Source organism: Vulpes lagopus, chromosome 11, assembly GCF_018345385.1.
Source record: "Vulpes lagopus strain Blue_001 chromosome 11, ASM1834538v1, whole genome shotgun sequence".
Classification (NCBI taxonomy): domain Eukaryota; kingdom Metazoa; phylum Chordata; class Mammalia; order Carnivora; family Canidae; genus Vulpes; species Vulpes lagopus.
This window is the reverse complement of record NC_054834.1, coordinates 67,644,305-67,665,901: the sequence shown is the minus strand read 5'-3', so window position 1 is coordinate 67,665,901 and position 21,597 is coordinate 67,644,305. Positions and strand designations below refer to the sequence as shown.

Here is a 21,597-nt window from a genome sequence, read left to right as displayed (position 1 = left end):
TCCCCTAGCAGCATTTTTTTAAAAGATTTTATTTATTAAAAAAAAAGATTTTATTTATTTATTCATGAGAGACAGAGAGAGAGAAGCAGAGACACAAGCAGAGGGAAAAGCAGGCTCCATGCAGGGAGCCCGACGTGGGACTCGATCTCGGGGCTCCAGGGTCACGCCCTAGGCCGAAGGCAGGAGCCAATCCACTGAGCCACCCAGGGATCCCCTAGCCCCCAGCAGCTTTTAAATGTGCTCATCAGTCCGCTGGCTCCTTGTCCCCTACTCAGCCACCATCCTCGCCCTCTCCACACACCTCAAAACAACTGCCAGTACTTGGTGCCCTCCTCATGTCCTCACTCTCTGTCGGTGTGACAAGTCGTTCCCAAAGGGCCCTGTCAGCCCAGGGAAGGTCACGGTTGGTCTCCAAGGTCACCAATGACCTTCACTCTCATTCCAATGGATTTTTTTCGGGTCTACCTTCCTTGACTTTTCAGGGGCAGGTTCACACTTGATGATTCCCATCCTCTTAAAAAAGCTTTTTTTTTTTTTTTATTTTCACCTGTTAGTATTATTCCTCAGACATCACATTCTCCAGATTCTTCTCTTTCCTCTCTGGCCATTTGTCCTTCTCATGAAATGCTGGTGTCCACCGGTACTTCCCAGGCTCTTTTCCCCTCTCATTCTGCTCTCTGGCTAGGTGGTCTCAGCCGTGTTCATGGCTATGTTGGTTGCCTCTTATAGATGACTCCCCAGCCTGCATCCTCGGCTCCCCAATATACATCACAGCCATACCGTGAGCTCTGGACCTGCCAAACCACCCCCACTATTGACATCTTCTTGCAAATCGTGCAAAGACTCCTCATGCTTTCCTTACACAAAAGTGAACCCAGTGACTTCAAACCCGCTATTGCTAAGTGTTCCCTGTTTTGCTAACTACTACCACCGTCCAGCTGGGTAAGTAAAAAACCTCAGGTGTCATCCCTAACTCCTCCCTTTTCCTGAAGCCCACACCCAAACCATAAGCAAAGCCAGTCGATCTATTTCCTAAATATCCCGCCAAAGCACTGCCACCATCATATCAGCCCAAACCATCACAGTCTTTCTCCAGGCCTCCCCGTGATCTCTCTCTTTCCACTCTTCCCCATCCAGAAGGATGGTTTCGCAGCCCAAATAGGGCCATGCACATCTCACTAAAGACCTTTCAGTAGCTTCCACTGCTCTTGGGATAAATATCCAAATAATTCATGTGGCCCAGAAGGCCCTGGATGGCTCTGCCCTGGCCTGACTGGCCCCTTCACCTCACTCCCTCCTATGCTTTTGATACTCTTCCCACTTTGACCTTCATCCAGTCCCTCCTGAGTGATATTTGTTCTTTCCACAGGGCCTTTGCACATGCCCTATGCCCAGAAGACTTCAAATGTCATCCCCAACACCTTCACCTAGTAAATACCACTAACTGTATGTCAGGAGGGTATGCAAGACAGTTCATTTGGGGCATGGGAAAAAAATAACAGAATTTCACTTTATAATGTTATTTTTATCTCATTGTTTTAAAAGATTCATGTTGTGCATATTTTATTATGTATATGATCTATTAGTAGAGTAATATATATAATACATATAAGAATACATATACGTGTTATAAAGAATTAATATGCACAATATACAAGTTCACATGCTCAAATTTTTTTTACTGAAAGGAGTCTCCAAAAATGTTGATGTTCAGAGCAGTAACCAACTATCACTTTTTGGGAGCCCTCCTACCTGCCTCACCATACCTAACACAGCTGTAGATTTATATTCACTTGTACAGCTGCGTGGTGAACATCTCCACCCCTTAAATCTGAGCTACAGGAAGTCAAAGACGTTGTCTGTCTGGTTCCTGCAGTGTCCCCAGTGCTCAATGCCTTGTACATAGTAGTTGGCCAAGAAAATGTTTTTTAAAAGAAAGACTATCCTAGAAGTAGAATGTTCATGCTCTCCTTCCCATCCTCAGGGAAGCCTTTTCATTTCTCACACCTGGAACGTTTTCATGGGCTCTCTCTTTCCTGCATAGTGAACATACTCATGAATCACTACTCTCATAAAAGATCAATAAGAAAACGATTTTGAGATACTTAAAATATGCTCGGAGTAGTGCCAGGTGCTGAGTCTGTGGGGTGCTTTCAAAAGTTACCTCGTTTAGCCTTTAATATTACCTTAGAGAACACGATCATCATCCCTGCTTGTTGATGAAAAAAGCAGGATTCACAACAGTCAAGGTCATTTAGGAAAATGGTAGAGGCTACATTTAAATTCAAAGTTTGGGATCTAAGCCTAATCTGTCTCCTAGTCTAACTCAGCAGCTTGATCATAAAATTAACAGTTTCTAGGGCAGCCCCAGTGGCCCAGCGGTTTAGCACCACCTTCAGCCCGGGGTGTGATCCTGGAGACCTGGGATCGAGTCCCATGTCCGGATCCCTGCATGGAGCCTGCTTCTCCCTCTGCCTGTGTCTCTGCCTCTCTCTCTCTGTATCTGTCATGAATAAATGTAATCTTAAAAAAAATTTATCAGTTTCTAGATTCTAAGAAGCAATTTCCTCTTTTGAGGGATCTCAAAAAACTCGATTGTTACTAAGCTCTCTAATCCTGGCAGGTACCCAAAAATCAAATGCAAGTCTACCATGTAGTGATTCCAAATGGGTTACCAAACCTCACGTCCATTCCTTTCTGTTCTTTGTTTCTGCGTGGTTTGCAATGAGGTTGTTGAGCAAAGGGCAACCATCATGTTGCTACTTAAAGGATCTGTTCACTTGAAAGGTAAGAGAGGTGCTCCTCCCGAGGGTGCACTGCAGGGACCGTGCCCCAAAGCCCTTCATATCACTGTTGCTGTTTTGCTATGGGGTCTCGTGCCTTGATGTGCCACGCTGCCCTCACTGTGTCTCTCTGATGGACTTGCCCTTTCTTCTAAGTGAAGGAACTGAGCTGGAAACCAAAATGCCTCCCAGGATGCTTGAGGATGGGCTGTGGGAAGGGAGGAGGGGGTCAGCTCTCAGAACGAGCTGAGAGCAAGCAGAAATCACTCTACATCTACAGATGTTCCCATGATGTCTTCTATGTCCCAGCCACATGGCTTTCCCACAACCTGACATTCATCTTCAAACTCTGTCCTCTACAAAGAGGACTCTTCACTCTATTTGGAAAGCAAAGTCTCCACTATCCTGCCTCAATAAGCCACACCCCTCTCATCACACCTTTCTTAGCAGCAAATCCAAAACGTCATGGTGGATGATGCTCTTTCAAGTAAAACATGCTCTACTGTAGGCATTAACCCATTGGCTTCACAGCTGAAGGTTCTTAAACTGTCCCCGATATTAGCCAAGTGAACAGAGACTGGGAAGGGAGGAAAATGAACAGAAGACGAGGCCGCCACGCCCTCCAGGCATGTCTCCATTCCCTGCTGTGTCACTAGAGGTGAACACCGAGATGCCTCCGCAAGGTTGGCACCTTCCTCTTCGCGCTTGGGATTTTTATTTGGGTTGCAAGCAGAGGCAGTAGCCTGATGGATCCCATCCATCCATCCATCCATCCACCCATCCACCCATCCTTTGACCTAGGAAGCCATTCAACATTTCTCCTCGTTCTCTGGCCATCTGCCAGCCCTGCTCAGTTTCCCTATGAAGGAGCAATCCATCTTGGACTTACTGAGTGGAGGGCAGGGGGAGCCCATGAGATATGGCAAAGTGCCCTGAGGTCTACACCAGGTGGATGAAGACTTCCACAAAATTCTTATAGGACACTCCCCACCCCTTTACTTACTCATATTCATGTACGCGACTACTATTTGACTCTGATCTCTTCATGGAAAGGTGCTAGCTAGCAAATTTCAGAGTGCACTCTCTGATATTATTTTATTTTTTTTAAAAGATTTATTTATTCATGATAGAGAGAGGCAGAGACACAGGCAGAGGGAGAAGCAGGCTCCACGCTGGGAGCCCGATGCAGGACACGATCCCGGGACTCCAGGATTGTGCCTTGGGCCAAAGGCTGGCGTTAAACCACCGAACCACCCAGGGATCCCCCTGATATTGTTATTTTAAATGAGAAAAGTTATAATGCATTCCGAGTCCCCCCAAAAATCTCAATCAACTTCCCAAAATATCACACTCTTAAACATCATGTAAAAATCTCCCAGGGATTTTCTATAATATACATCAATTAAAACACCTTTTACCTAATTAACACTAGGGGAGCTCCTCAGTGGGAAGGTTTGCGTGCGTGTGCAGCAAATTGACACCACGGGGGACCAAGGGTCCTCCTGTGGCATCGCACTGGTCTGATAATGTCGATACGTAAGGAAATGAAAGTGAAAGATAGTAAATCCCCTCAACTGGACCTGGGTTTTTTAGGACTCCAGGTACACAGGTGAAGCTGATTAGAACCCATGAGGGCTAAAGCTCAAGGGGGAAGGGTGGGGAATGTGACAGTGATAACATGCAATGTATTTAAAGGGTGGAGCAGCAGGTGCAAGCATGCTCTTTCAACTGGGGAGCCAGGACTGCCCCACACAGCACTCCTCCTATAAGACTCAGAAGCAATGAAATATTTTTACAGGTGTGTCCTTGTGGATTCATGGTCATGGGCATTCCACACAGAGAGGAAATGTTTTAAAAACTTGCCAGATACTGATGAACACCTTAAAAATAAGAGTTTGCAGTAGCGGGATAAGGGGTGGGGGGGAGCACCTGGGAGGTTCAGTTGGTTGGGAGTCTGACTCTCGATTTCGGCTCAGGTTGTGATCTCAGGGTCATAGGATCAAGCCCCTGGCTAAAAACCTGATGCCTGCTGGGATTCTCTCTCCCTTTCTCTCTGACCCACTGCTGGTTCTCTCTCTCTCTCTCTCTCTCTCTCTCTCTCAAAAAAAAAAAAAAAAAAAAGAGTTTGGATTTAAAAAAAAATTAAAAGCCTAAAAAATGTCACAATGAAATACCACTTCATACCCACTAGGATGGCTGTAACAAAAAAACAAAAAAAGGAAACTCACAACCGTTGGCAAGAATGTGAAGAAACTGGAAGTCTCATACATTGCTGGTGGGAATGTAAATAGTGCAGCTGCTATAGAAAACAGTTTGGCGTTTCCTCCAAAAGTTAAACATAGAATTACCAAAGGATGCAGTAATTCTACTCCTAGGTATGTACTTGGGAGAAGTGAAAACAGGTTGTCAAACAAATACTCGTGGAGGGACGTCCACAGCCACATATTCACATTAACCAGAAGGCTGCTAACAAGCATTGGGAAATGTTGGTTTGGGGGATGGAGGATAGCTTTAAGAGGAGAAATGTCAAGAACTAAGGGATTCTCCACGTACATGTCAGAACCAGCATGCACGTGCACACGAAGGGCCCTCTCTAGCCACCGTCCATCCAGATGCCCGTCGGCCAATGAAGGAGACACAAAATGAGGACTATACACATACTGGGATATTACTCAGCCATGGAAATCGAGTCCTGGTACAAACCACAACGTGGATGAACCTTGAGAACACAATGTTAAGTGAGAGAGAGCCAGATGCAAAAGGTCACATATTTTATCACTCCAAATATGTCAAACGTCCAGAACTGGCAGATTTGCAAAGACATAGGGCAGATTGGTGGTTGCCAGGGGTGGGAACAGAGACGGGAATTGAATGCATGTCTGCGTAATAGGTGCAGAGTCTCCTTCAGGGGTAACAAAGACGTTTTAGAGCTGGATGAAGCTGAGAACAAAGTGCTGGAATAGTAGTTAATTTTATATGAATTTCACCTCAATTTAAAAAAAAAGTTTTGAGGGGCACCTGGGTGGCTCAGTCGGTTAAGTGTCTGCCTTTGGCTCAGGTTATGAGGATTCCAGGGTCCTGGGATTGAGCCATAGCGTCGGTGCTCAGCCAAGAGTCTGTTTCTCCCTCTGCCTCTCACCCTGCTGGTTCTCTCTCTCAGTCTCTCTCAAATAAGTAAATAAAATCTTTTAAAAAATGTTTAAAGTTTTGAAAATAACTATAACCTTTGTATTAAGTGCATTTTAAGTGCATTTTCACTTATCTGGTCTCTTCTATTCAGTCTGCTTCATACAGGCATTGATCAAGTTCCATATGTGAATGAAAAAATAAATGATGGGCAGCCCAGGTGGCTCAGCAGTTTAGCACCACCTTCGGCCCAGGGTGTAATCCTGAAGACTCAATCCATGGGATCAAGTCCTGCATCGGGCTCCCCGCATGGAGCCTGCTTCTCCCTCTGTCTGTGTCTCTGCCTCTCTCTCTGTGTGTCTCTCATGAGTAAATAAATAAAATATTAAAAAAGAAAAAAGAAATGAGCAAACCTATCTACTGTCTACAATGCCTTGCTTGGCCCAGTCCACTCCCTGGCCTCATCATACACCAGGCCTTGCCTTGCATTCTGGTCTTCAGGCACATTGACCTTTTGGTAAAGTCCTCCTACATGCTAGATTTCGGTCACAGGACCTTTGCACGGACCATTCCTCTGTCTGGAACCCTCACACTCCTCTCCATTGCCCTGGTTAACTCCCCTTCCAGTTCAGCTCTCAATTGTAGCCATCACTCTGTCCAGGAAAGTCTTATCTGACCTTCCGGATTGGGTCAGGCCCACCTTACAGTCTCATAGCACTAGAACTTTCTCTTTACACCACTTACCACTATTGCATTTTCACTTATGTGGGCTCTTCTTCTATTAAGTCCGGTCTCCCCCGTTACAACATAAATTTCAGGAGGGCTGAGGATGGGTGAGCATATTATTGAGGCAGGAGCAGTTACTACTATACCCCCACCCTCGAGCACAGTATGTGCTCAACAAACATAATCAAGACAGAAAGGGAGGGATGGAGGGGAGAGGAAGGAATATATCTAGCCTTTTCATCTGTTTGGTTTCAGAAATCTAGGAATACATTGCTTCTTAACAAACTGGCTATCGAGGGCCCTTTGTGTGCATGTGTACACAGAGAATCCCTTGGTTCTTAACATTTATCCCCATGAAGCTATTCTCCATCCTCAAGGCAAGGTTTCCCAATGTTTGTTAGCAAGAAATAGCTCCGGAGGGAGTGAACGCAGTAACACTGAGCTGTGCATGGTTACTGATCACTGGAAGATTGAAGGTCCAACAGTGCGGGTCGTCTCTGGGAGTTCTGATTTCTCCTGCCGGCCTCCGACTCTGGGATGGCCAGCCACTCTTTATCCTGCCTCCTCTTTGTCTTCTGGGTCTGCTGCTTCCCCGTCTGCCTCATCTCTGCCCTTCCTTCTGACTTTGCCTTACTCCCCTCGGATTTCTCCTCTGGTGTTTCTTCCATCACGCTCCAACGGCCTGTCTATTCCTCTTCTTGCACCCCAGGTACTTGCTGGGAACCAGGGCCAGCATCTGAAAATCTGAAAATGTCTAAAGATGCAGTGATTTTTTTCTCATGATGTTAACACGAGGTGCTCGTGAACTGTCAGTCTCATGAAGAGAAGAGCCGGGCCCCTGAATTATCTACAATCTCCATCAAAGGAGAAACGAGGAAGGAAGGAGATGTGCTGGGTCTGGGATCTACGGCTGGGAAGGGATCGTGGACACAGACTTAGCGTCCACATTGTATTTGGAAGGGCCTGGTGTTTCTGGCGGGTGTGTGCTCATCTCTCTGAAATAATCTATGCTAATTTTTTGATGAAAAATTCATACTGTCTTCCATGTTGCTAAGCAACCAGCCCAAACATGTTTACCGTGTCAATCTCCCCGGAGGGCCCTGGCTGCACCCAGTGACTGAAGCGTCATGGACATAAGAGGCTACAAAGCCATCTCAGGCTTTGGGAAAGGTTTCTGAAGCTGACCTGCAAAAAAAAAAAAAAAAAAAAAAAAAAAATGCATACTTTTGACACTTTGATGCCATTATCTGGGGAAACAAAGTGGTTCAAGTGTCATTTTTAGTAGCTTTTCTCTGCTAACCTCCAGCCTCCTGGTCAAAAGTGTGGGATCAGGAGCCAGACTTCCTAAATTTGATTCCCAGCTCTGCCACAAAACGTTGCTTCAGTGTGCTGCTGTGTTTTACTTTTCCCATATGTAAGATGGAAATAATAATTCCCCATATTTCATAGGGCTATCGTGAAGATAAAATTAGTATGGTTAGAGACAGCCCGGCACACATATAGAAGCCCACAGAAGTTAGTTACACTATCACTGTTAACTATTACTCTATGGAAATGCTTGTTTTTTGTCTGTTTCTTAATATGAACAGGAGAGTTTGCCAGCTAGGGGATCAGCTGAGAAATTAATCCTTTAAAAGGGTAAGAATCGGGCACTGAGGGGGGCACTTGATGGGATGAGCACTGGGTGTTGTGCTATATGTTGGCAAATTGAACTCCAATAAAAAAAAAAGTCACAGGGTGAAAGGTACAGCATAGGGAATATGACCCATGGAATGGTAATAGTGCTCTATGGGGACACATGGTATCTATGCTTGGGGTGAGCGCAGTTTCAATAAACATAAGTGTCAATTATTTTAAAAAATAAAATAAAATAAAATAAAATAAATAAAATAAAGGGTAAGAATCCACAGAGGGCAGACCTTAGAGCAGCCCAGAGTCGCATCGGCTCCAGGAGTGGTGTTAACAGTTCATGGGGCCTCCTGTGACCACGGAGGAGCAGAGGAGACCTCGGCAGAGCAGCCCAGCCAGAACAGAAGAAAGGCCTTTGAGCTGAAGGTGGGGATGCCCCTCCGAAGGGTTTCCATGTCCCCTGCACCTGCCCCATCGTAATACGCTTCATGGCAATTGCTGGCTTCATTGTCTCCTCACTCAACAGGAAGAGCACATGCCTACCTCTTCGTTGCTGCATCTCACTGACTGTTAACAAAGGAACTTTTTTAAAAAAATTTATTTATTTATTTATCATAGACAGAGAGAGAGAGAGAGAGAGAGAGAGAGAGAGAGGCAGAGACACAGGAGAAGGGAGAAGCAGGCTCCATGTCGGGAGCCTGACGTGGGACTCGATCCCGGGACGCCAGGATCGCACCCTGGGCCAAAGGCAGGCGCTAAACCGCTGAGCCACCCAGGGACCCCCCTTAACAAAGGAACTTATTAGCTAATGAAATGCAGCAAATGGGCTCTGACCCATCCACACTCTGGTAAGTCTGAATTCAGACGTGTGATTGGAGACAATGTGGCTCCAGGGGTCCAAGGAAGAGAGAAACAAGGCGGAGGGCCACGCTGATGGTCTTGAGGCCCAATTCCCAAAACAGAGGGGGCCCCAGGAGGAGCAGCAGAGAACAGACAGGGCCAGGGAGGTTGTATGTGATGGATTACACACACACACACACACACACATACACACACAGACACACGCATGCACACACACACTCACACATACTCATACGCACATGCACACGCACACTTACACACAAAGAGGGCCATGTCTCTTGATTATAGCCCATAAGTCCTTCTGGGGAGAAAAAATAGTGATTTGATACTAAGTTAATGTTTACAAACCTATCACAGCACGAAAAATTTTAATGGTAACTATTTCGAGAAAAGTGTACAAATCATAAATATGGAGCTGGGTGAATTTTCTTTCACAAAGTGAACAACATGCTCGGGTGACTAGCATCCCATCCCCATCAAGAAGCGGAATGTGAACAAAATTGCAGAAGCTGTCCTACCACCTCCAGGCCATCGCCTGCTCCCAGTGGCAAGACCGAACATAAACTGGGCTTAACTTCAAATCTGGTGGAGATAAAACCTTCCTGCTCTGCCCTTCTTTGTGCCTTTGCTCTTCCTCAGCGTATGTCGCAATGTGACAACTTCATTCACAATGTACATTCGAGGGTTGTCAGGGGCCCAGCATCACACTAGATAGTCAGGGACACAAGAATGATGAAAAATGCACTCCCTGATCTTGGGGGAGAGATTTCTCTCTACCTTTTTTTTTTTTTTTTAAAGATTTTATTTACTTATTTATTCATGAGAAACACACACACACAGAGAGGCAGAGATATAGGCAGAGGGAGAAGCAGGCTCCATGCAGGGAGCCCAACGTGGGACTCGATCCTGGGACTCCAGGATCACGCCCTGAGCCAAAGGCAGACGCTTAACCACTGAGCCACCCAGGGATCCCTCTCTCTACCTTTATTGTTGTATACAAACTCAACACTTGTTGATATTATCAATAAAAACCTAGAATTAATTTTTTCATGTTTGCTAAAGTCTGAATGTCCGTGTCCCTCCCCAAATTCATCTGTTGAAACTTAGCTCCCAAGGAGATACTACTAGCAGGTGGGCCTCTGGGAGATGGTCAGGTCCCGAAGGTAGAGCCCTCATAAATGGAACCTGTGCCCTTAGACAAGTGGCCACAGCCAGCTCCCTGGCCCTTTCCCCCCAGGTGAAGGGGGAGGTAAGGGGGGATACGGCAAAGTCTATGAATGGGCTCTTGCCTGACACTGAATCTGCTGGAGCTTTGGTTTTGGGACTTTCCAGTCTCTAGAACTAAGAGAGTCCATTTTTTGTTGCCCAGTCTGCATTTTGTTATCACAGCCCGAACAGACTGACAGCGTTCCATGGAAACCCACTCTACTGGAGGGAGAATAGGACTGTATAGTTTGGTGGTGAATGGCAGTGAGGACCCGGGGAATATGGAGAGAAGAGGCATGGAACCCTGCCGAGGGTCCAAGCAACTTGGCTAAAGCCTCTGACCACATGTTAGCTGCAAGGGGACAGCACCAGGGTCACCCTGGGGACCTCTGAGACACATTCAAGAAGATTCACTTTGAGAGTACAACAAGGTAAGCACCGTGCGGGGAGAAAAATCAGACATTAAAACCAAAGCTTTCTGTAAACAAGACTCCTGCTGAGTGATGGGTGTCAGGGGGTCTGAGCAGTGGGAAAGAGCAGTTCTCCATGCTCACTCTTTATTACTTCGGTTAGCCAAAAACAGAGCTTCTTCTGAAGGGCCTCAGGAATAAGGTGAGTGGAAGCCTGTGCAGAAAAGGAAATTGGAACCAAGGGGGCTTGGCTGCCTTTCAATAGTCGATTCTGAAGCAGTGATAAAGGGAAGATGCTCACATGCATGTGCGTGCACACCCATCCTGCTGCTCTCTGCCCTGTTTCCTCACTCAGGCTCCCTGGTCACTGCCTAACCACCAAGCTTTGAAAGCTGGGATGACAGCAGTGAATGAGGCCCTAGGCGATCCTGCCAGACCATGAGTGGACTGTAGGGAAACTGAGTCCCTGTGTTCCCCCCTAAAGGATGGCACCTGGGTGAGGGCGATGGATTGTCCAGGAAGGCAGGATGAAGGGTCCAGAGAGTGTATTTTGGCAAGGCAAAGACAAACTATGAATTGAAGCCAGCGCGGAGACATGAAAGGTGATGGATGATGGACAGCTCCTGCCCTCGCCGTCCTCCCGCTTATTAGCAGAGATTCTGGGTTCTTTTTGTTCCACGAATTCTTTTAGCTCTCCAGAGAAGCCCTCTGGACACATCCTCAGAATGTTTGCAAATCAAAGACATCGGACTACAGAGGAACATCTAATAAAATCAGCTTGTGAGATGGCTCTATGTGTGCCTCTTCATCCATTCGTTCACTAACAGGATCTGGCAGGAGATTTAATAAGCAGCAATGATTGAGAACTGGCGATGAACATAAACGATCCTGTGGAGTATCCACGACAGCTGTAGTTGCCTCGAAACTACCTGTGATTTCCCTTGGGGACCGAGTCACAGATATTGTTAACACTCCTGTGGTTGCCTTGTTGATACTCCTCCTCATAGGCAATGCTAAGATTCAGCTAGAAGTTAGTGAAAACAGAGGTGTCACTTTGTCCTATCCAAGATCACGGACCTCTTAAATTCTATCTGCAGACCCCATAGGGAAGTCTTTGGACTTCAGGTTAAGAAACCCCAGGGCAACTTCCAAGCTCTTCTCAAAAGCACTATAAACTTCAACAACCTCATCCAACCATATGAGACCTGAATATCCAAGGAATTTTTCCAGGAACTGCAACCGGTAACTTATAGAGACCCGGGTGGTCCCTCTGCATCCTAAGGACATGCGGTTCTCAGTGTATGGGAGTCTGGAATCCAGTTCCTAAGCCCAATGCCCTTCCTTCCAGGAACACCTTCCAAAAGCCTTCCCCGACTCCTCCCTTCATTGTCAGCATGTGTCCCTTCCATCACCCTGCCCTCACCTGCCACCCCTAACACCACCTCCTTTACTTATTTTGAAACGGTAATTGTGTTGGCTTTTCACAGTTTACTCTATCTGGGTCAGTGGCTGAATCAGTCTGAGCACAATGGCAGCCAAACCAGTATGGTGAGATCTCCTCTACACCACATATGGGCCCACAGATTCAGCCCGGGTTGCCCTAATCCTTGTCACTGAGGGAACCAGATGAGGGAATATGAAGGATGGGGCCTCATGTATCCGCAAATGTTTGCCGTGGCCCTAGTGAGCTAGCAGTACAGTGTTACAAAGGCGTGGTGCGTGCACTCACATTGAGAGAAGTGACTCCGGCAATGATCCCAAGTGGACATGGGGATGCCTTTACTTGTCAACAGTTTCTTATTAGACACCTGCTAGGTTCCAGACATTGAGGAGATGCTGGAAATTCATAGCATACAAGTAAGTGGACACAAAGGATCACAACCAGTTATAACGAGTACTATGAAAGAACTGGAAGGACAATAGAGGAGGAGGTACTTTGTTCCATATGGCGGGAGACAAAATCCTCTGGAGAAGGGGAAATTTAAACAGAAAGAGGCTTAGGGATGAGAAGAAGACATCTGTGTGAAAAACCAGAGGAAAATGGCCATGAAAGCTGGGGGGACGAGGTCGTCTTTATGAAGGATTGTAAATGCACAGAAGGTGAGATTTCAGGTGATTGGACAAGGGGCATGAGCTGGGCTGGAGCGGTAGACACCTGCCAGATCAAGCACGTGAGGGAGTGGAGTGGTTAACAGCACGGATTCCAGAAGCAGACCAGCTTGGCAAGAATCCATCCAGCTCTAAAACTTCTCTAGCTGTGTGGCCTTGGGCAAGTCACTTACCCTCTCTGAACCTTAGCTTCCTCTTTAATTAAGGATCATCACACATGTCCTTCATGGGCTTGCTAAGTGTATTAGGAATAAAGCACGTAGAACGGTGGCTGACGCAGAGGGCTTGCTATGTAACAGTTAGCTAGGACTTCTACCGAGCTCATCGAGGAGTTGGGGGGGGGCTTGAGCCGAGAAGAGACAAGAGCTGGGGTGTCTTTAACAAATTATTGGTCCTTGTGTGGGCTACTGGTCATCAATAAAACATAGCTGGAAGGGATTCCAGAGGTCATTCACACCAACTCCTTCCCCAGCGCTTCTCTCTGGGAAGGGGACGGGGACAATGCCTGAAGAGCCACCTCTGTGAAAGGCACAATGGCCTTCCCTTAAAGCCTGAGGAGCCATCTCTGTGAAGGGCACCATGGCCCTCCCCTAAAGCTGGGTGGGAGAGAAGGGTGAGAGGCAGCAGGCTACCACTTCTGAAGGGCTCATCCATGCCCTCAACCCCCTGCGGGTGGAGAGCCCACCATTCCCACCTCAGATGGTTCTAGAAGGGTCCCGTGTCCTGATGCCTTGCTGGCTCCTGTTCCTGCCAGTGTCAATGTCACTTTTCTGGGATTGTAAGTGCCTCAAGGACAGCAGCCATTTCCTTCCCCTTTCACTACCCGGTGACTGACAGAGGCCCCAAGCACTGAGTCTCAGAGCTTTTGAATAATTGATTGGAAAAAGGAAGGTGGGATCACAGCATTTTTTTTGTGCCTCTTCCAGACCTATGAGCTCCACAAGGGATCCAGCGGAGCCTCGGGAAGTCGTTAAGTCAGCAGGGCCAGCCTTCCTCAAACACCCCAGCAAGACTCTTCCTCCGGGTCCCCACGGGGCATTCTGCACTCCCCACCTCAGGAACGTGTCCTGTGTAAGGGGGCTCCTTCCAAAGGGGTCTTCCCTAGACCCCTTCTGCCGCACTGTACAATGGGGACACCACCCATTTCCTGCCCCAAGGGGCTCTGGGTACAAGCCAATGGGGGGGTGGTTAAAAGCTCTCCTAGGGGTATCTTCAGAGATATCCTAGGGGAGACCACAGCAAGCCCCTCTGGCTGCAGGGAACTGAGGGCTGGGAGGGGGCGCAGGTCCTTCAGGCTCCCCCAGATCCACCAGCCTCCCCCCAGACCCCAGGCTCTCTCCGCCCTGCTGCCCAGCTGCCCCATCTCCAGCTCCCACTGGAGCAGCAACCACCTCCCCTCTCGTTTCCCCCTCCTCGGCTCAGTGCTTTCCCCACATCAGACCCCCCAACTTCTCTCTCCCGCCCCATCTCTCTTCCCCCAATTCTGCAAGCTCCCCCTTCCCTCCCAGCGGCTCAACTCCCCCTGCAGCCCCGTTCCTGCCCAAGCCCCCTTTCCCGTTCGCCCCCCTCCCCTTAGTGCTGGCCGACCCGTTCCTCTCGCGCCCCCATCCTCCCCCCACCCCGCCTTGTGGACCCCTCGGCGGGTCGCGGGTCCTCGCGCCGGTTCTCCGCCCTCCTCCCCGCCTCGCTCGGCGGCGCAGAGAAAGGGGCGGCTGTCGGCACCGGGTCGGGCCCTGCAGCCCCGCGGACGCCCCGCGGACCCCCCACGGACCCCACCGCGCCGGGAGGCCGGGGCCGCGCCCGCTCACCTGTTGGGCGGCCCGGAGCACGCCGGGCCTCGCCTTCTCGGGATCGGGGTCCCGGTCCCGCTGCAGCAGCCCCTTCTTGGGGTGCATGTGCCGGCACAGGCAGGTGACCCCGCACAGCGCGAGGATGCTGGTGGCCGTGCCCAGGGTGGCGCCCAGCGCGATCACGGGCACCGACAGCACCATGGTGCGCGCTCCCCGCGCGGGGCCGTCTGCCGCCGCAGCTCGGGGATGGGGATGGGGATGGGGATGGGGATGGGGCGCCGGCTGCTCTCCCGCCGCCTGGGGGGGGGGGGGGGGAGGGCGGCTGCGAGGACGTCAGAGGAGGCCGGCTCTCAGCTCCACGTCAGCCGCACCCCTCCCTCCGACACGTGACCAGACCCCCACCCCGACCGCAGCCCCCGTCGCGATGGGTGCGAGCTCGGGGGCGCCTCGGGCCGTCCTTCCCGCTGCCTGTGCGCGGGCGCGGGGCCCCCAGAAGGGCAGGAGCTGGCCGAGGTCACCCGGAGGGGCGGGCCAACCGGGGCCCCCACCCGAGCCTGCGGCTCTCAGCTCTGCCCAGGGGTCCCTTCACCAGACTCCTGGCCCTTCCTGTCGCGGCTTCTCTGGCCCAGGAGGCTGGACAGTTGGGGCCCCCGGGAGATTTTCAAACACACAAAGCTGGGGATTTCCCATCTCTAGAACTTGCCCTGTGTCTGCTCCGCTGGGGGGTGGGGAGGGGGGCAGGCGACAGGGGGAAGGGAATTGCTGTCTGGGAGACTGTGCCCACCGCCTGGCGAGGATCACTGCGCCTTCTGCACCTCCTTTAGCATACTTCATGGCCTCATTTGATCTGTGGGTCTCCGTGGGCTTTTTTTTAAAAATGATTTTATTTATTCATGAGAGACACACCGAGAAAGGCAGAGACATAGGCAGAGGGAGAAGCAGGGAGCAGGATGCGAGACTCTATCTCAGGACCCCAGGATCACACCTTGAGCCCAAGGCAGACGCTCAACCACTGAGCCACCCAGGTGTCTGTTTACACATGAGGAAGCTGGGCTGGTAGGGGATGCCGGGCGGCTAGGAAAATCCAGTCATCCTGAGCTCAGATTCAGGTTGACAGATTCCAAGTCCATGCCTCACACTCAGAGAAAGAACTTGTCTTAGAAGAACGAAGAGGAACACACGCAGCGGCTAGGGATTCACACCTGATTCAGAGAGGGGGAGATTGAAGAAGCATTCGTCGAGTGAGGGGAAGTTAGAATTCCAGGCATGCGGAGACTGTCTTAGATCAGAAAACAGTGGTTTTCCCTGTGTTGTGTTGTGTGGAGTGTTTCATTTAATTCAGCAGGCAGGGATCCCTGGGTGGCCCAGTGGTTTAGCACCTGCCTTCAGCCTAGGTCATGATCCCGGGGTCCAGGGATTGAGTCCCACATCAGGCTCCCTGCATGAAGCCTACTTCTCCCTCTGCCTGGGTCTCTGCCTCTCTCTGTGTGTGTCTCTCATGAATAAATACATAAATAAAATCTTTAAAAAACTAATAATAATTCAGCAGGCATTTGGGGTGTCTGCTGTGCTCTAGGCCTGCAGGGCCTGTGCGAGACAGGCAAGCAGACAATTTCATCCACAAGGGGGCTTTGGAATTCCCATGAAGCCAGTGGCTCCTAAATCTAGGGTGGCTCCGGCCAGACCTTCTGTGCTCCCTTCTGTGTTAAGGGAACCTTAACTACCCCTGCATAACAAACCACCCATGACTTAGTGGCTTAGAACAATCATTTTGTTGCTTTTCATGATCTTGTGCAGGGACTGGGCTCAGCTGGGCATTTTTCCTGTTGCCAGTGTGGTGTCCTGGGACTGGGCTTGACTGGGCTGGGACATGCAAGATGGCACACCACACGGTGGGCAGGTGATGCTGGCTCCTTCTGGGTGCACAGCTGCCTGTCAACCAGTGCACCGTGGTTCTCCTCCATGCTGCTGGAGCTGCATGGCAGCCAGGTTCCAAGAAGAAGGAAGCAGGAGCTGCCAGTTCTCCTAACACCTGACTTCAGAAGCTCTAGAACTTTGTTTCATTGGTCAAGCAATCATTTCCCCCTAATCCTCTCCCTACAGGGCGTTACAAAGGATGTTTCTGAAATGCGAAGCTGATCTGTCACTCCCATGCATAAAAGCCTTCAAAGTGTCTCCAGTGATTAACACCAAGAGCCCCCAGTTAAATCCAAAACCCTTTGTGAAGTGGTCCCTGCCCATCCCTTCAGATTCCCCTCTCCACACTTTCCAACGCTCCCTTGAGCCCCAAGGAACTCGGGATTCATTCATCAAGCTACTATCTTTAGAGCCTTCATACCATCACCTATGGGTGCATACAGAAGGTACTCAGTTACTGTTGAAAGGGTGAATGACTCACATGATCATCTCATGCAGGACTTCCAGTGGCTTGGAAGGAATCCCGTTTGCTAAGTGAGCTCCATTTCATTAAACTGACTCTTCCACAAATATTTATTATGTGCCTGCTGTATGACATGCACATTTTCCCACTGAGCAACATTTGCTGTCAGCTGTGGAGCTGAAGTGCCTCTGTCCCTGGTGGTAGACTTAGCATTCTCTTTCCTAAGAGTTTCCCTTGGAGGTTTTCTTGGCTCCTGGGCCTGGCAATGCAAAATGTTCTGGGGAAATAAGAGGTTTAATTAATGCTATCAGTCCAGATCTCCCATGCCTGAGCTGCTCCCCTGGGAGGCCCTTAACACTCCCTAGCAGGATCTGGGGTGGGGGCAAAGGGAAGGATGAGCACTTAATTTTAGACATTGTCTGATGGAGATCATACACCTGTCATGTGGTTCATCGTTACTATGGTTACTGGGATGACAGCAGCTGCAGTGACCTTCATTTTTAACAGGCAGAGGGACCCCAGCCCTAGAAGAGCTGCTTCTCTTTTGCCTCTTTCACACACAGTGAACCCATAGGGCAAGGATAGACCTCAGGGGATTTGAAATCCAGTTATCAGAACTCTGCGTCACCTTTGCTACATCTCATCAAGGATGCGACTCTGGCTTCTTGCTATCCAGGCAGTAGCCTTTGATGACAACTTTCTAAGAAAAGGCATTAGTGGATTCCTTTGAAAAATGGGACCATCTCTATTGAGAAAGGCAGATGTCAGACAGTGGAACAATTGGGACATCTAAGGAAGAGCCTGCAAATCATTAAAAAAATCTGGGGCCCTCAGACTGCCAAGAACAGAGCATGATGCTTGGGGGAGCTTCTGGAAGGCCGAGGGGTAGATCTCAGAAGGTTTTCTAACCTCTGGATAAAATGTCAGCATTGTTATTTTGATGGATATTTTACTTGTTGGGTGATTAAATATTCTGAGCAACCACTCTGAATTTCTAAGGTATTAAAATGCTTTTACCTGGGGGAAAGGATTTCAAATATAGGAGGTTCTCTTATCCGCAAACATTTATTGTGTCTGCATGTAGCACTAGGCAGGAGAGAGGAAAATAAACAAGCAGAACGGCCAAATTTTAACATTGGAAAGATATCAGACATCATCTTGTAGGATCCTTTCAACTGACCAAGAGGGAAACTGAGGCCCAGAGAGATTGTGACTTGCCAAAGGGCAGAAAGAGTTCATGACAGCACTGAGGACTTTTAGGCCAGGGTAGATGCAGTCCTGCTGTAGTAAGAGATAACCCTAAAACCTCAGGGATTAACACAATAAAAGTACACCTTGCTCCTATCATAGCTCAAGGAGGGCCAGATGTCTCAAACAGGCAGCTCATCTCCAATCAGTGACTCAGGAATTTGGGCTTTTGCTTCCTGCTGCCATGCAGATGGAGAAAAGAGAGCACTAAAGACCACTTGTGCCATTTTGGAGGTCATGGCTGGAAACAGTAGATAGTTCTCACCCCATTGCACTGGCGGGGATTTGGTGACATGACAAAGCTAACAACAGAAGAGACTGGGGAGAAATGAAACATGAGTAACAGTAGTCTCTGCCACAGATGCCAAAGCTTTAGATTTCTGTCTATCTCTCTGATTCATTAATCCAACAAATATTTTGAGTTTCTACCATGTACCAGGCACTGTGTGGGCCAATGAGGCAATGATAGTGAGGGATCATTCATCAGACGAGTACATGCGAAGTTACAAGTGTGATAACAAGTTCAGAAGGACAGGTTCAAGGTTGGGATTTGATTTTTTCTGAGACACCAAGAAAGCCTTCCCAGAGGAAGTAACAATGCAATTAGACTGAGGTCTAAAAGAGTAAAGTTAACTCAGCAAAGGAGGAAGAGTGTTCCAGGCAGAGGGGCAGGATGTGCAAAGACCCCCTGGAGGAACCACATAAGCCTGGAACCACAATGTGCTAGTCAACCAGTAGTCCGGGGGAAAATTTGATTTTCAGCATTTGTTGATGTCTCTGGTGCAAATAATCCCACTACAGTGAATTTCCAGCTGCCGCCACATTCCTGAATATTTCCCAGTTGGCTCTCTAAGTGGTAGGAGCCAGGTCCAGTGCACACCTGGGAGAAACTCTGAAGGCAGAGGCAGGGGCCAGACCTCAGGGCTAGTAGGCCATACTGGAAGGCCATTGGGTGTTTCTAGGCACAGGAGCGTGATATGATCAGATCTGTGTTTTGAAAAGATCCCTCTGCCTGCAGTAATGAGAGCGGATTGGAGAGGGACAAAGGGGAGCCTGGTGGGCCAGAGAAGTTGCCAGAGCAGGCATCCAGGAGAAGGATGCTAAGCTTCTCTAGGACATGTGTAGTCATATGATGGGCTAAAGTTGTTGACGGCATGAGGAGAAGGCTGTACGGCAGGCAAGGCCCTTTCTCTGCTGGTCCCATGTTTCAGCTCTCTGTGGTTACACTCTCAATTTATTGAATTGTGTTTAGCTAGATCGCTGCTAACTGGAGGCTCCCCAGCCTCTGACCCTGTTGGAGGCAGGATGTGCAGGAGGAAGCTGCCTGGGGCCCCGCTGCAGGGTAATGAAGACCCCACAGAGCTGGCTGGAAGTTAGGTGAGAAGGTCAGGAGCTCAGTTAAGGCTCGGGAGCAGGGCCCGCCCCCAAGACCCCCACTCTGGCTCTGAGCACATCTTAAGGCAGAAGGGATGAAGGAGCTGGATCTGAGATCCCCTGATACAGCAATCCAAGTCTGTAAAAGGTAGAAAAATATTCTAGAGTTTGAAGAAATTGCAGCATGCTTACTGAACACCGCTAGTGACCACCTGCCCGACAGGTCATTTCCAACAACCCAGTTTGTGTTCACACCCCTGATACCATCTCAACACCAGATGAAGTGACACGTTCCAGTTCTCAGAACTCCTTAATTTCAGCCCATCTTTCTTGGACTTAGCCCAAAGTCTCCCTTTCTCTCCACATTTCTAGAATATGCAAAGATTATAGGACTTTGTTTAAAGGGTTTCACCTGCCTGGTTGGGAGGAACTACAGTACTTGTTCAGAAATGCGGTGTTTAACTTTGTGGGGGGACATAGATCCCTCTGAGAATCTAATTCAAGCTATTTTCCTTTTTTTTTTTCCTTCCAGAAAAAGGCTTGAAGGGCACCTGGGTGGTTCAGTCACTTAAGCATCTGACTCTTGATTTTGGCTCAGGTCATGATCTCAAGGTGGTGAGATCGAGCCCCACGTGGGCCTCTGAGCTGGGCATTGAGCCTGCTTGAGATTCTCTCTCTCTCCCTCTGCTCCTCCTCCTCCTCTGCTCTCACCCCTCCCCCCAATGCCCCTGCTCTCCCTCCAAAAGAAAAAAAGAAAAAAAGAAGAAGAAGAAAGAAAGAAAGAAAGAAAGAAAGAAAGAAAGAAAGAAAGAAGAAAGAAAAACATGCTTGAATGCAACATTTTTGAAATTTTGTATGTAAATCTAAATTGTTCAAGGACCATGTGACACCTTCTAGAAGTTCATAGGCCCCAGATGAGTAGTCTTTTATGTGACTGCAAGAATAGTGGGCCTGAAATCGGAAGAAATAGGTTCAAACCCCTTGTCTTTACATGCACTAGGCTGCATGACCCATTGACAAGTAACTAATTTTTTTGAGTCTTAATTTCCTTACCTATAAAATGGGGATGACCATGTCTACTTCATGAGGATGACCTGAAGCCTAGTGCTGTATAAATAATACAGGATGCTCAGCCAATGTTCATTTAAGAATTAAAACAATCATTTGCACCAGATCCTTTAATTTCTTAATTAAGCCACTTAGCCTAGTGAAAAGAGCATATTTTGAAGTCCTCCAGGTACGTGATGTTCTAGTTCTGTTGCTTATTAGCTGAGAGACTCTGGGTAGATTAGTAGCTTAACCCGCTTGAGCTTTAGTTTCTTCATGTATCAAGACTGAGGTAATATTGTTTGCAAAAATGATTGCAATTATTCCCCCCTCGTCCCTCACCTGGGTCCATATCCCTTTGCAATATGACTTTGCAAAAAGGTGACGGTCTATTGCTTCACTCTTTATTTTTTATTTTTTTATTTTTATTTTGTATTTATCTACGATAGTCACAGAGAGAGAGAGAGAGAGAGAGAGAGAGAGAGAGGCAGAGACACAGGCAGAGGGAGAAGCAGGCTCCATGCACCGGGAGCCTGACGTGGGATTTGATCCCGGGTCTCCAGGATCGTACCCTGGGCCAAAGGGAGGCGCCAAACTGCTGCACCACCCAGGGATCCCTGTTTTTCATTTTTTAAAGATTTTATTTATTTATTCATGAGAGACTCAGAGAGAGACAGAGGCAGAGACATAGGCAGAGGGAGAAGCAGGCTCCATTCTGGGAGCCCGATGTGGGACTTGATCCCCAGACTCTAGGAACACACCCTGGGCTAAAGGCAGGTGCCAAACTGCTGAGCCACCCAGGGATCCCCTGCTTCACTCTTTAATCTGGGCTGGCTTCATGACTCCATCTGGCTGATAGACTGTAGTGGAAATGCCATTGTGCCAATTCGAAGCTTCAATTTGAAAAG

The 21,597-nt window shown here is 48.6% G+C and overlaps 1 protein-coding gene across 1 annotated transcript in view; it reads right to left on the bottom strand.

The window, feature by feature from the left end:
* Nucleotides 1-14,890, bottom strand: part of SYT13 (synaptotagmin 13) — a 45,405-nt gene extending 30,515 nt beyond the window's left edge. Inside the window, exon 1 of the mRNA XM_041773321.1 lies at nt 14,659-14,890. Within this exon, the coding sequence (XP_041629255.1) occupies nt 14,659-14,841 (183 nt within the window). The 5' untranslated portion in view covers nt 14,842-14,890. The remainder of the gene's footprint in view (nt 1-14,658) is intronic.
* Nucleotides 14,891-21,597: the final 6,707 nt, after the last annotated feature.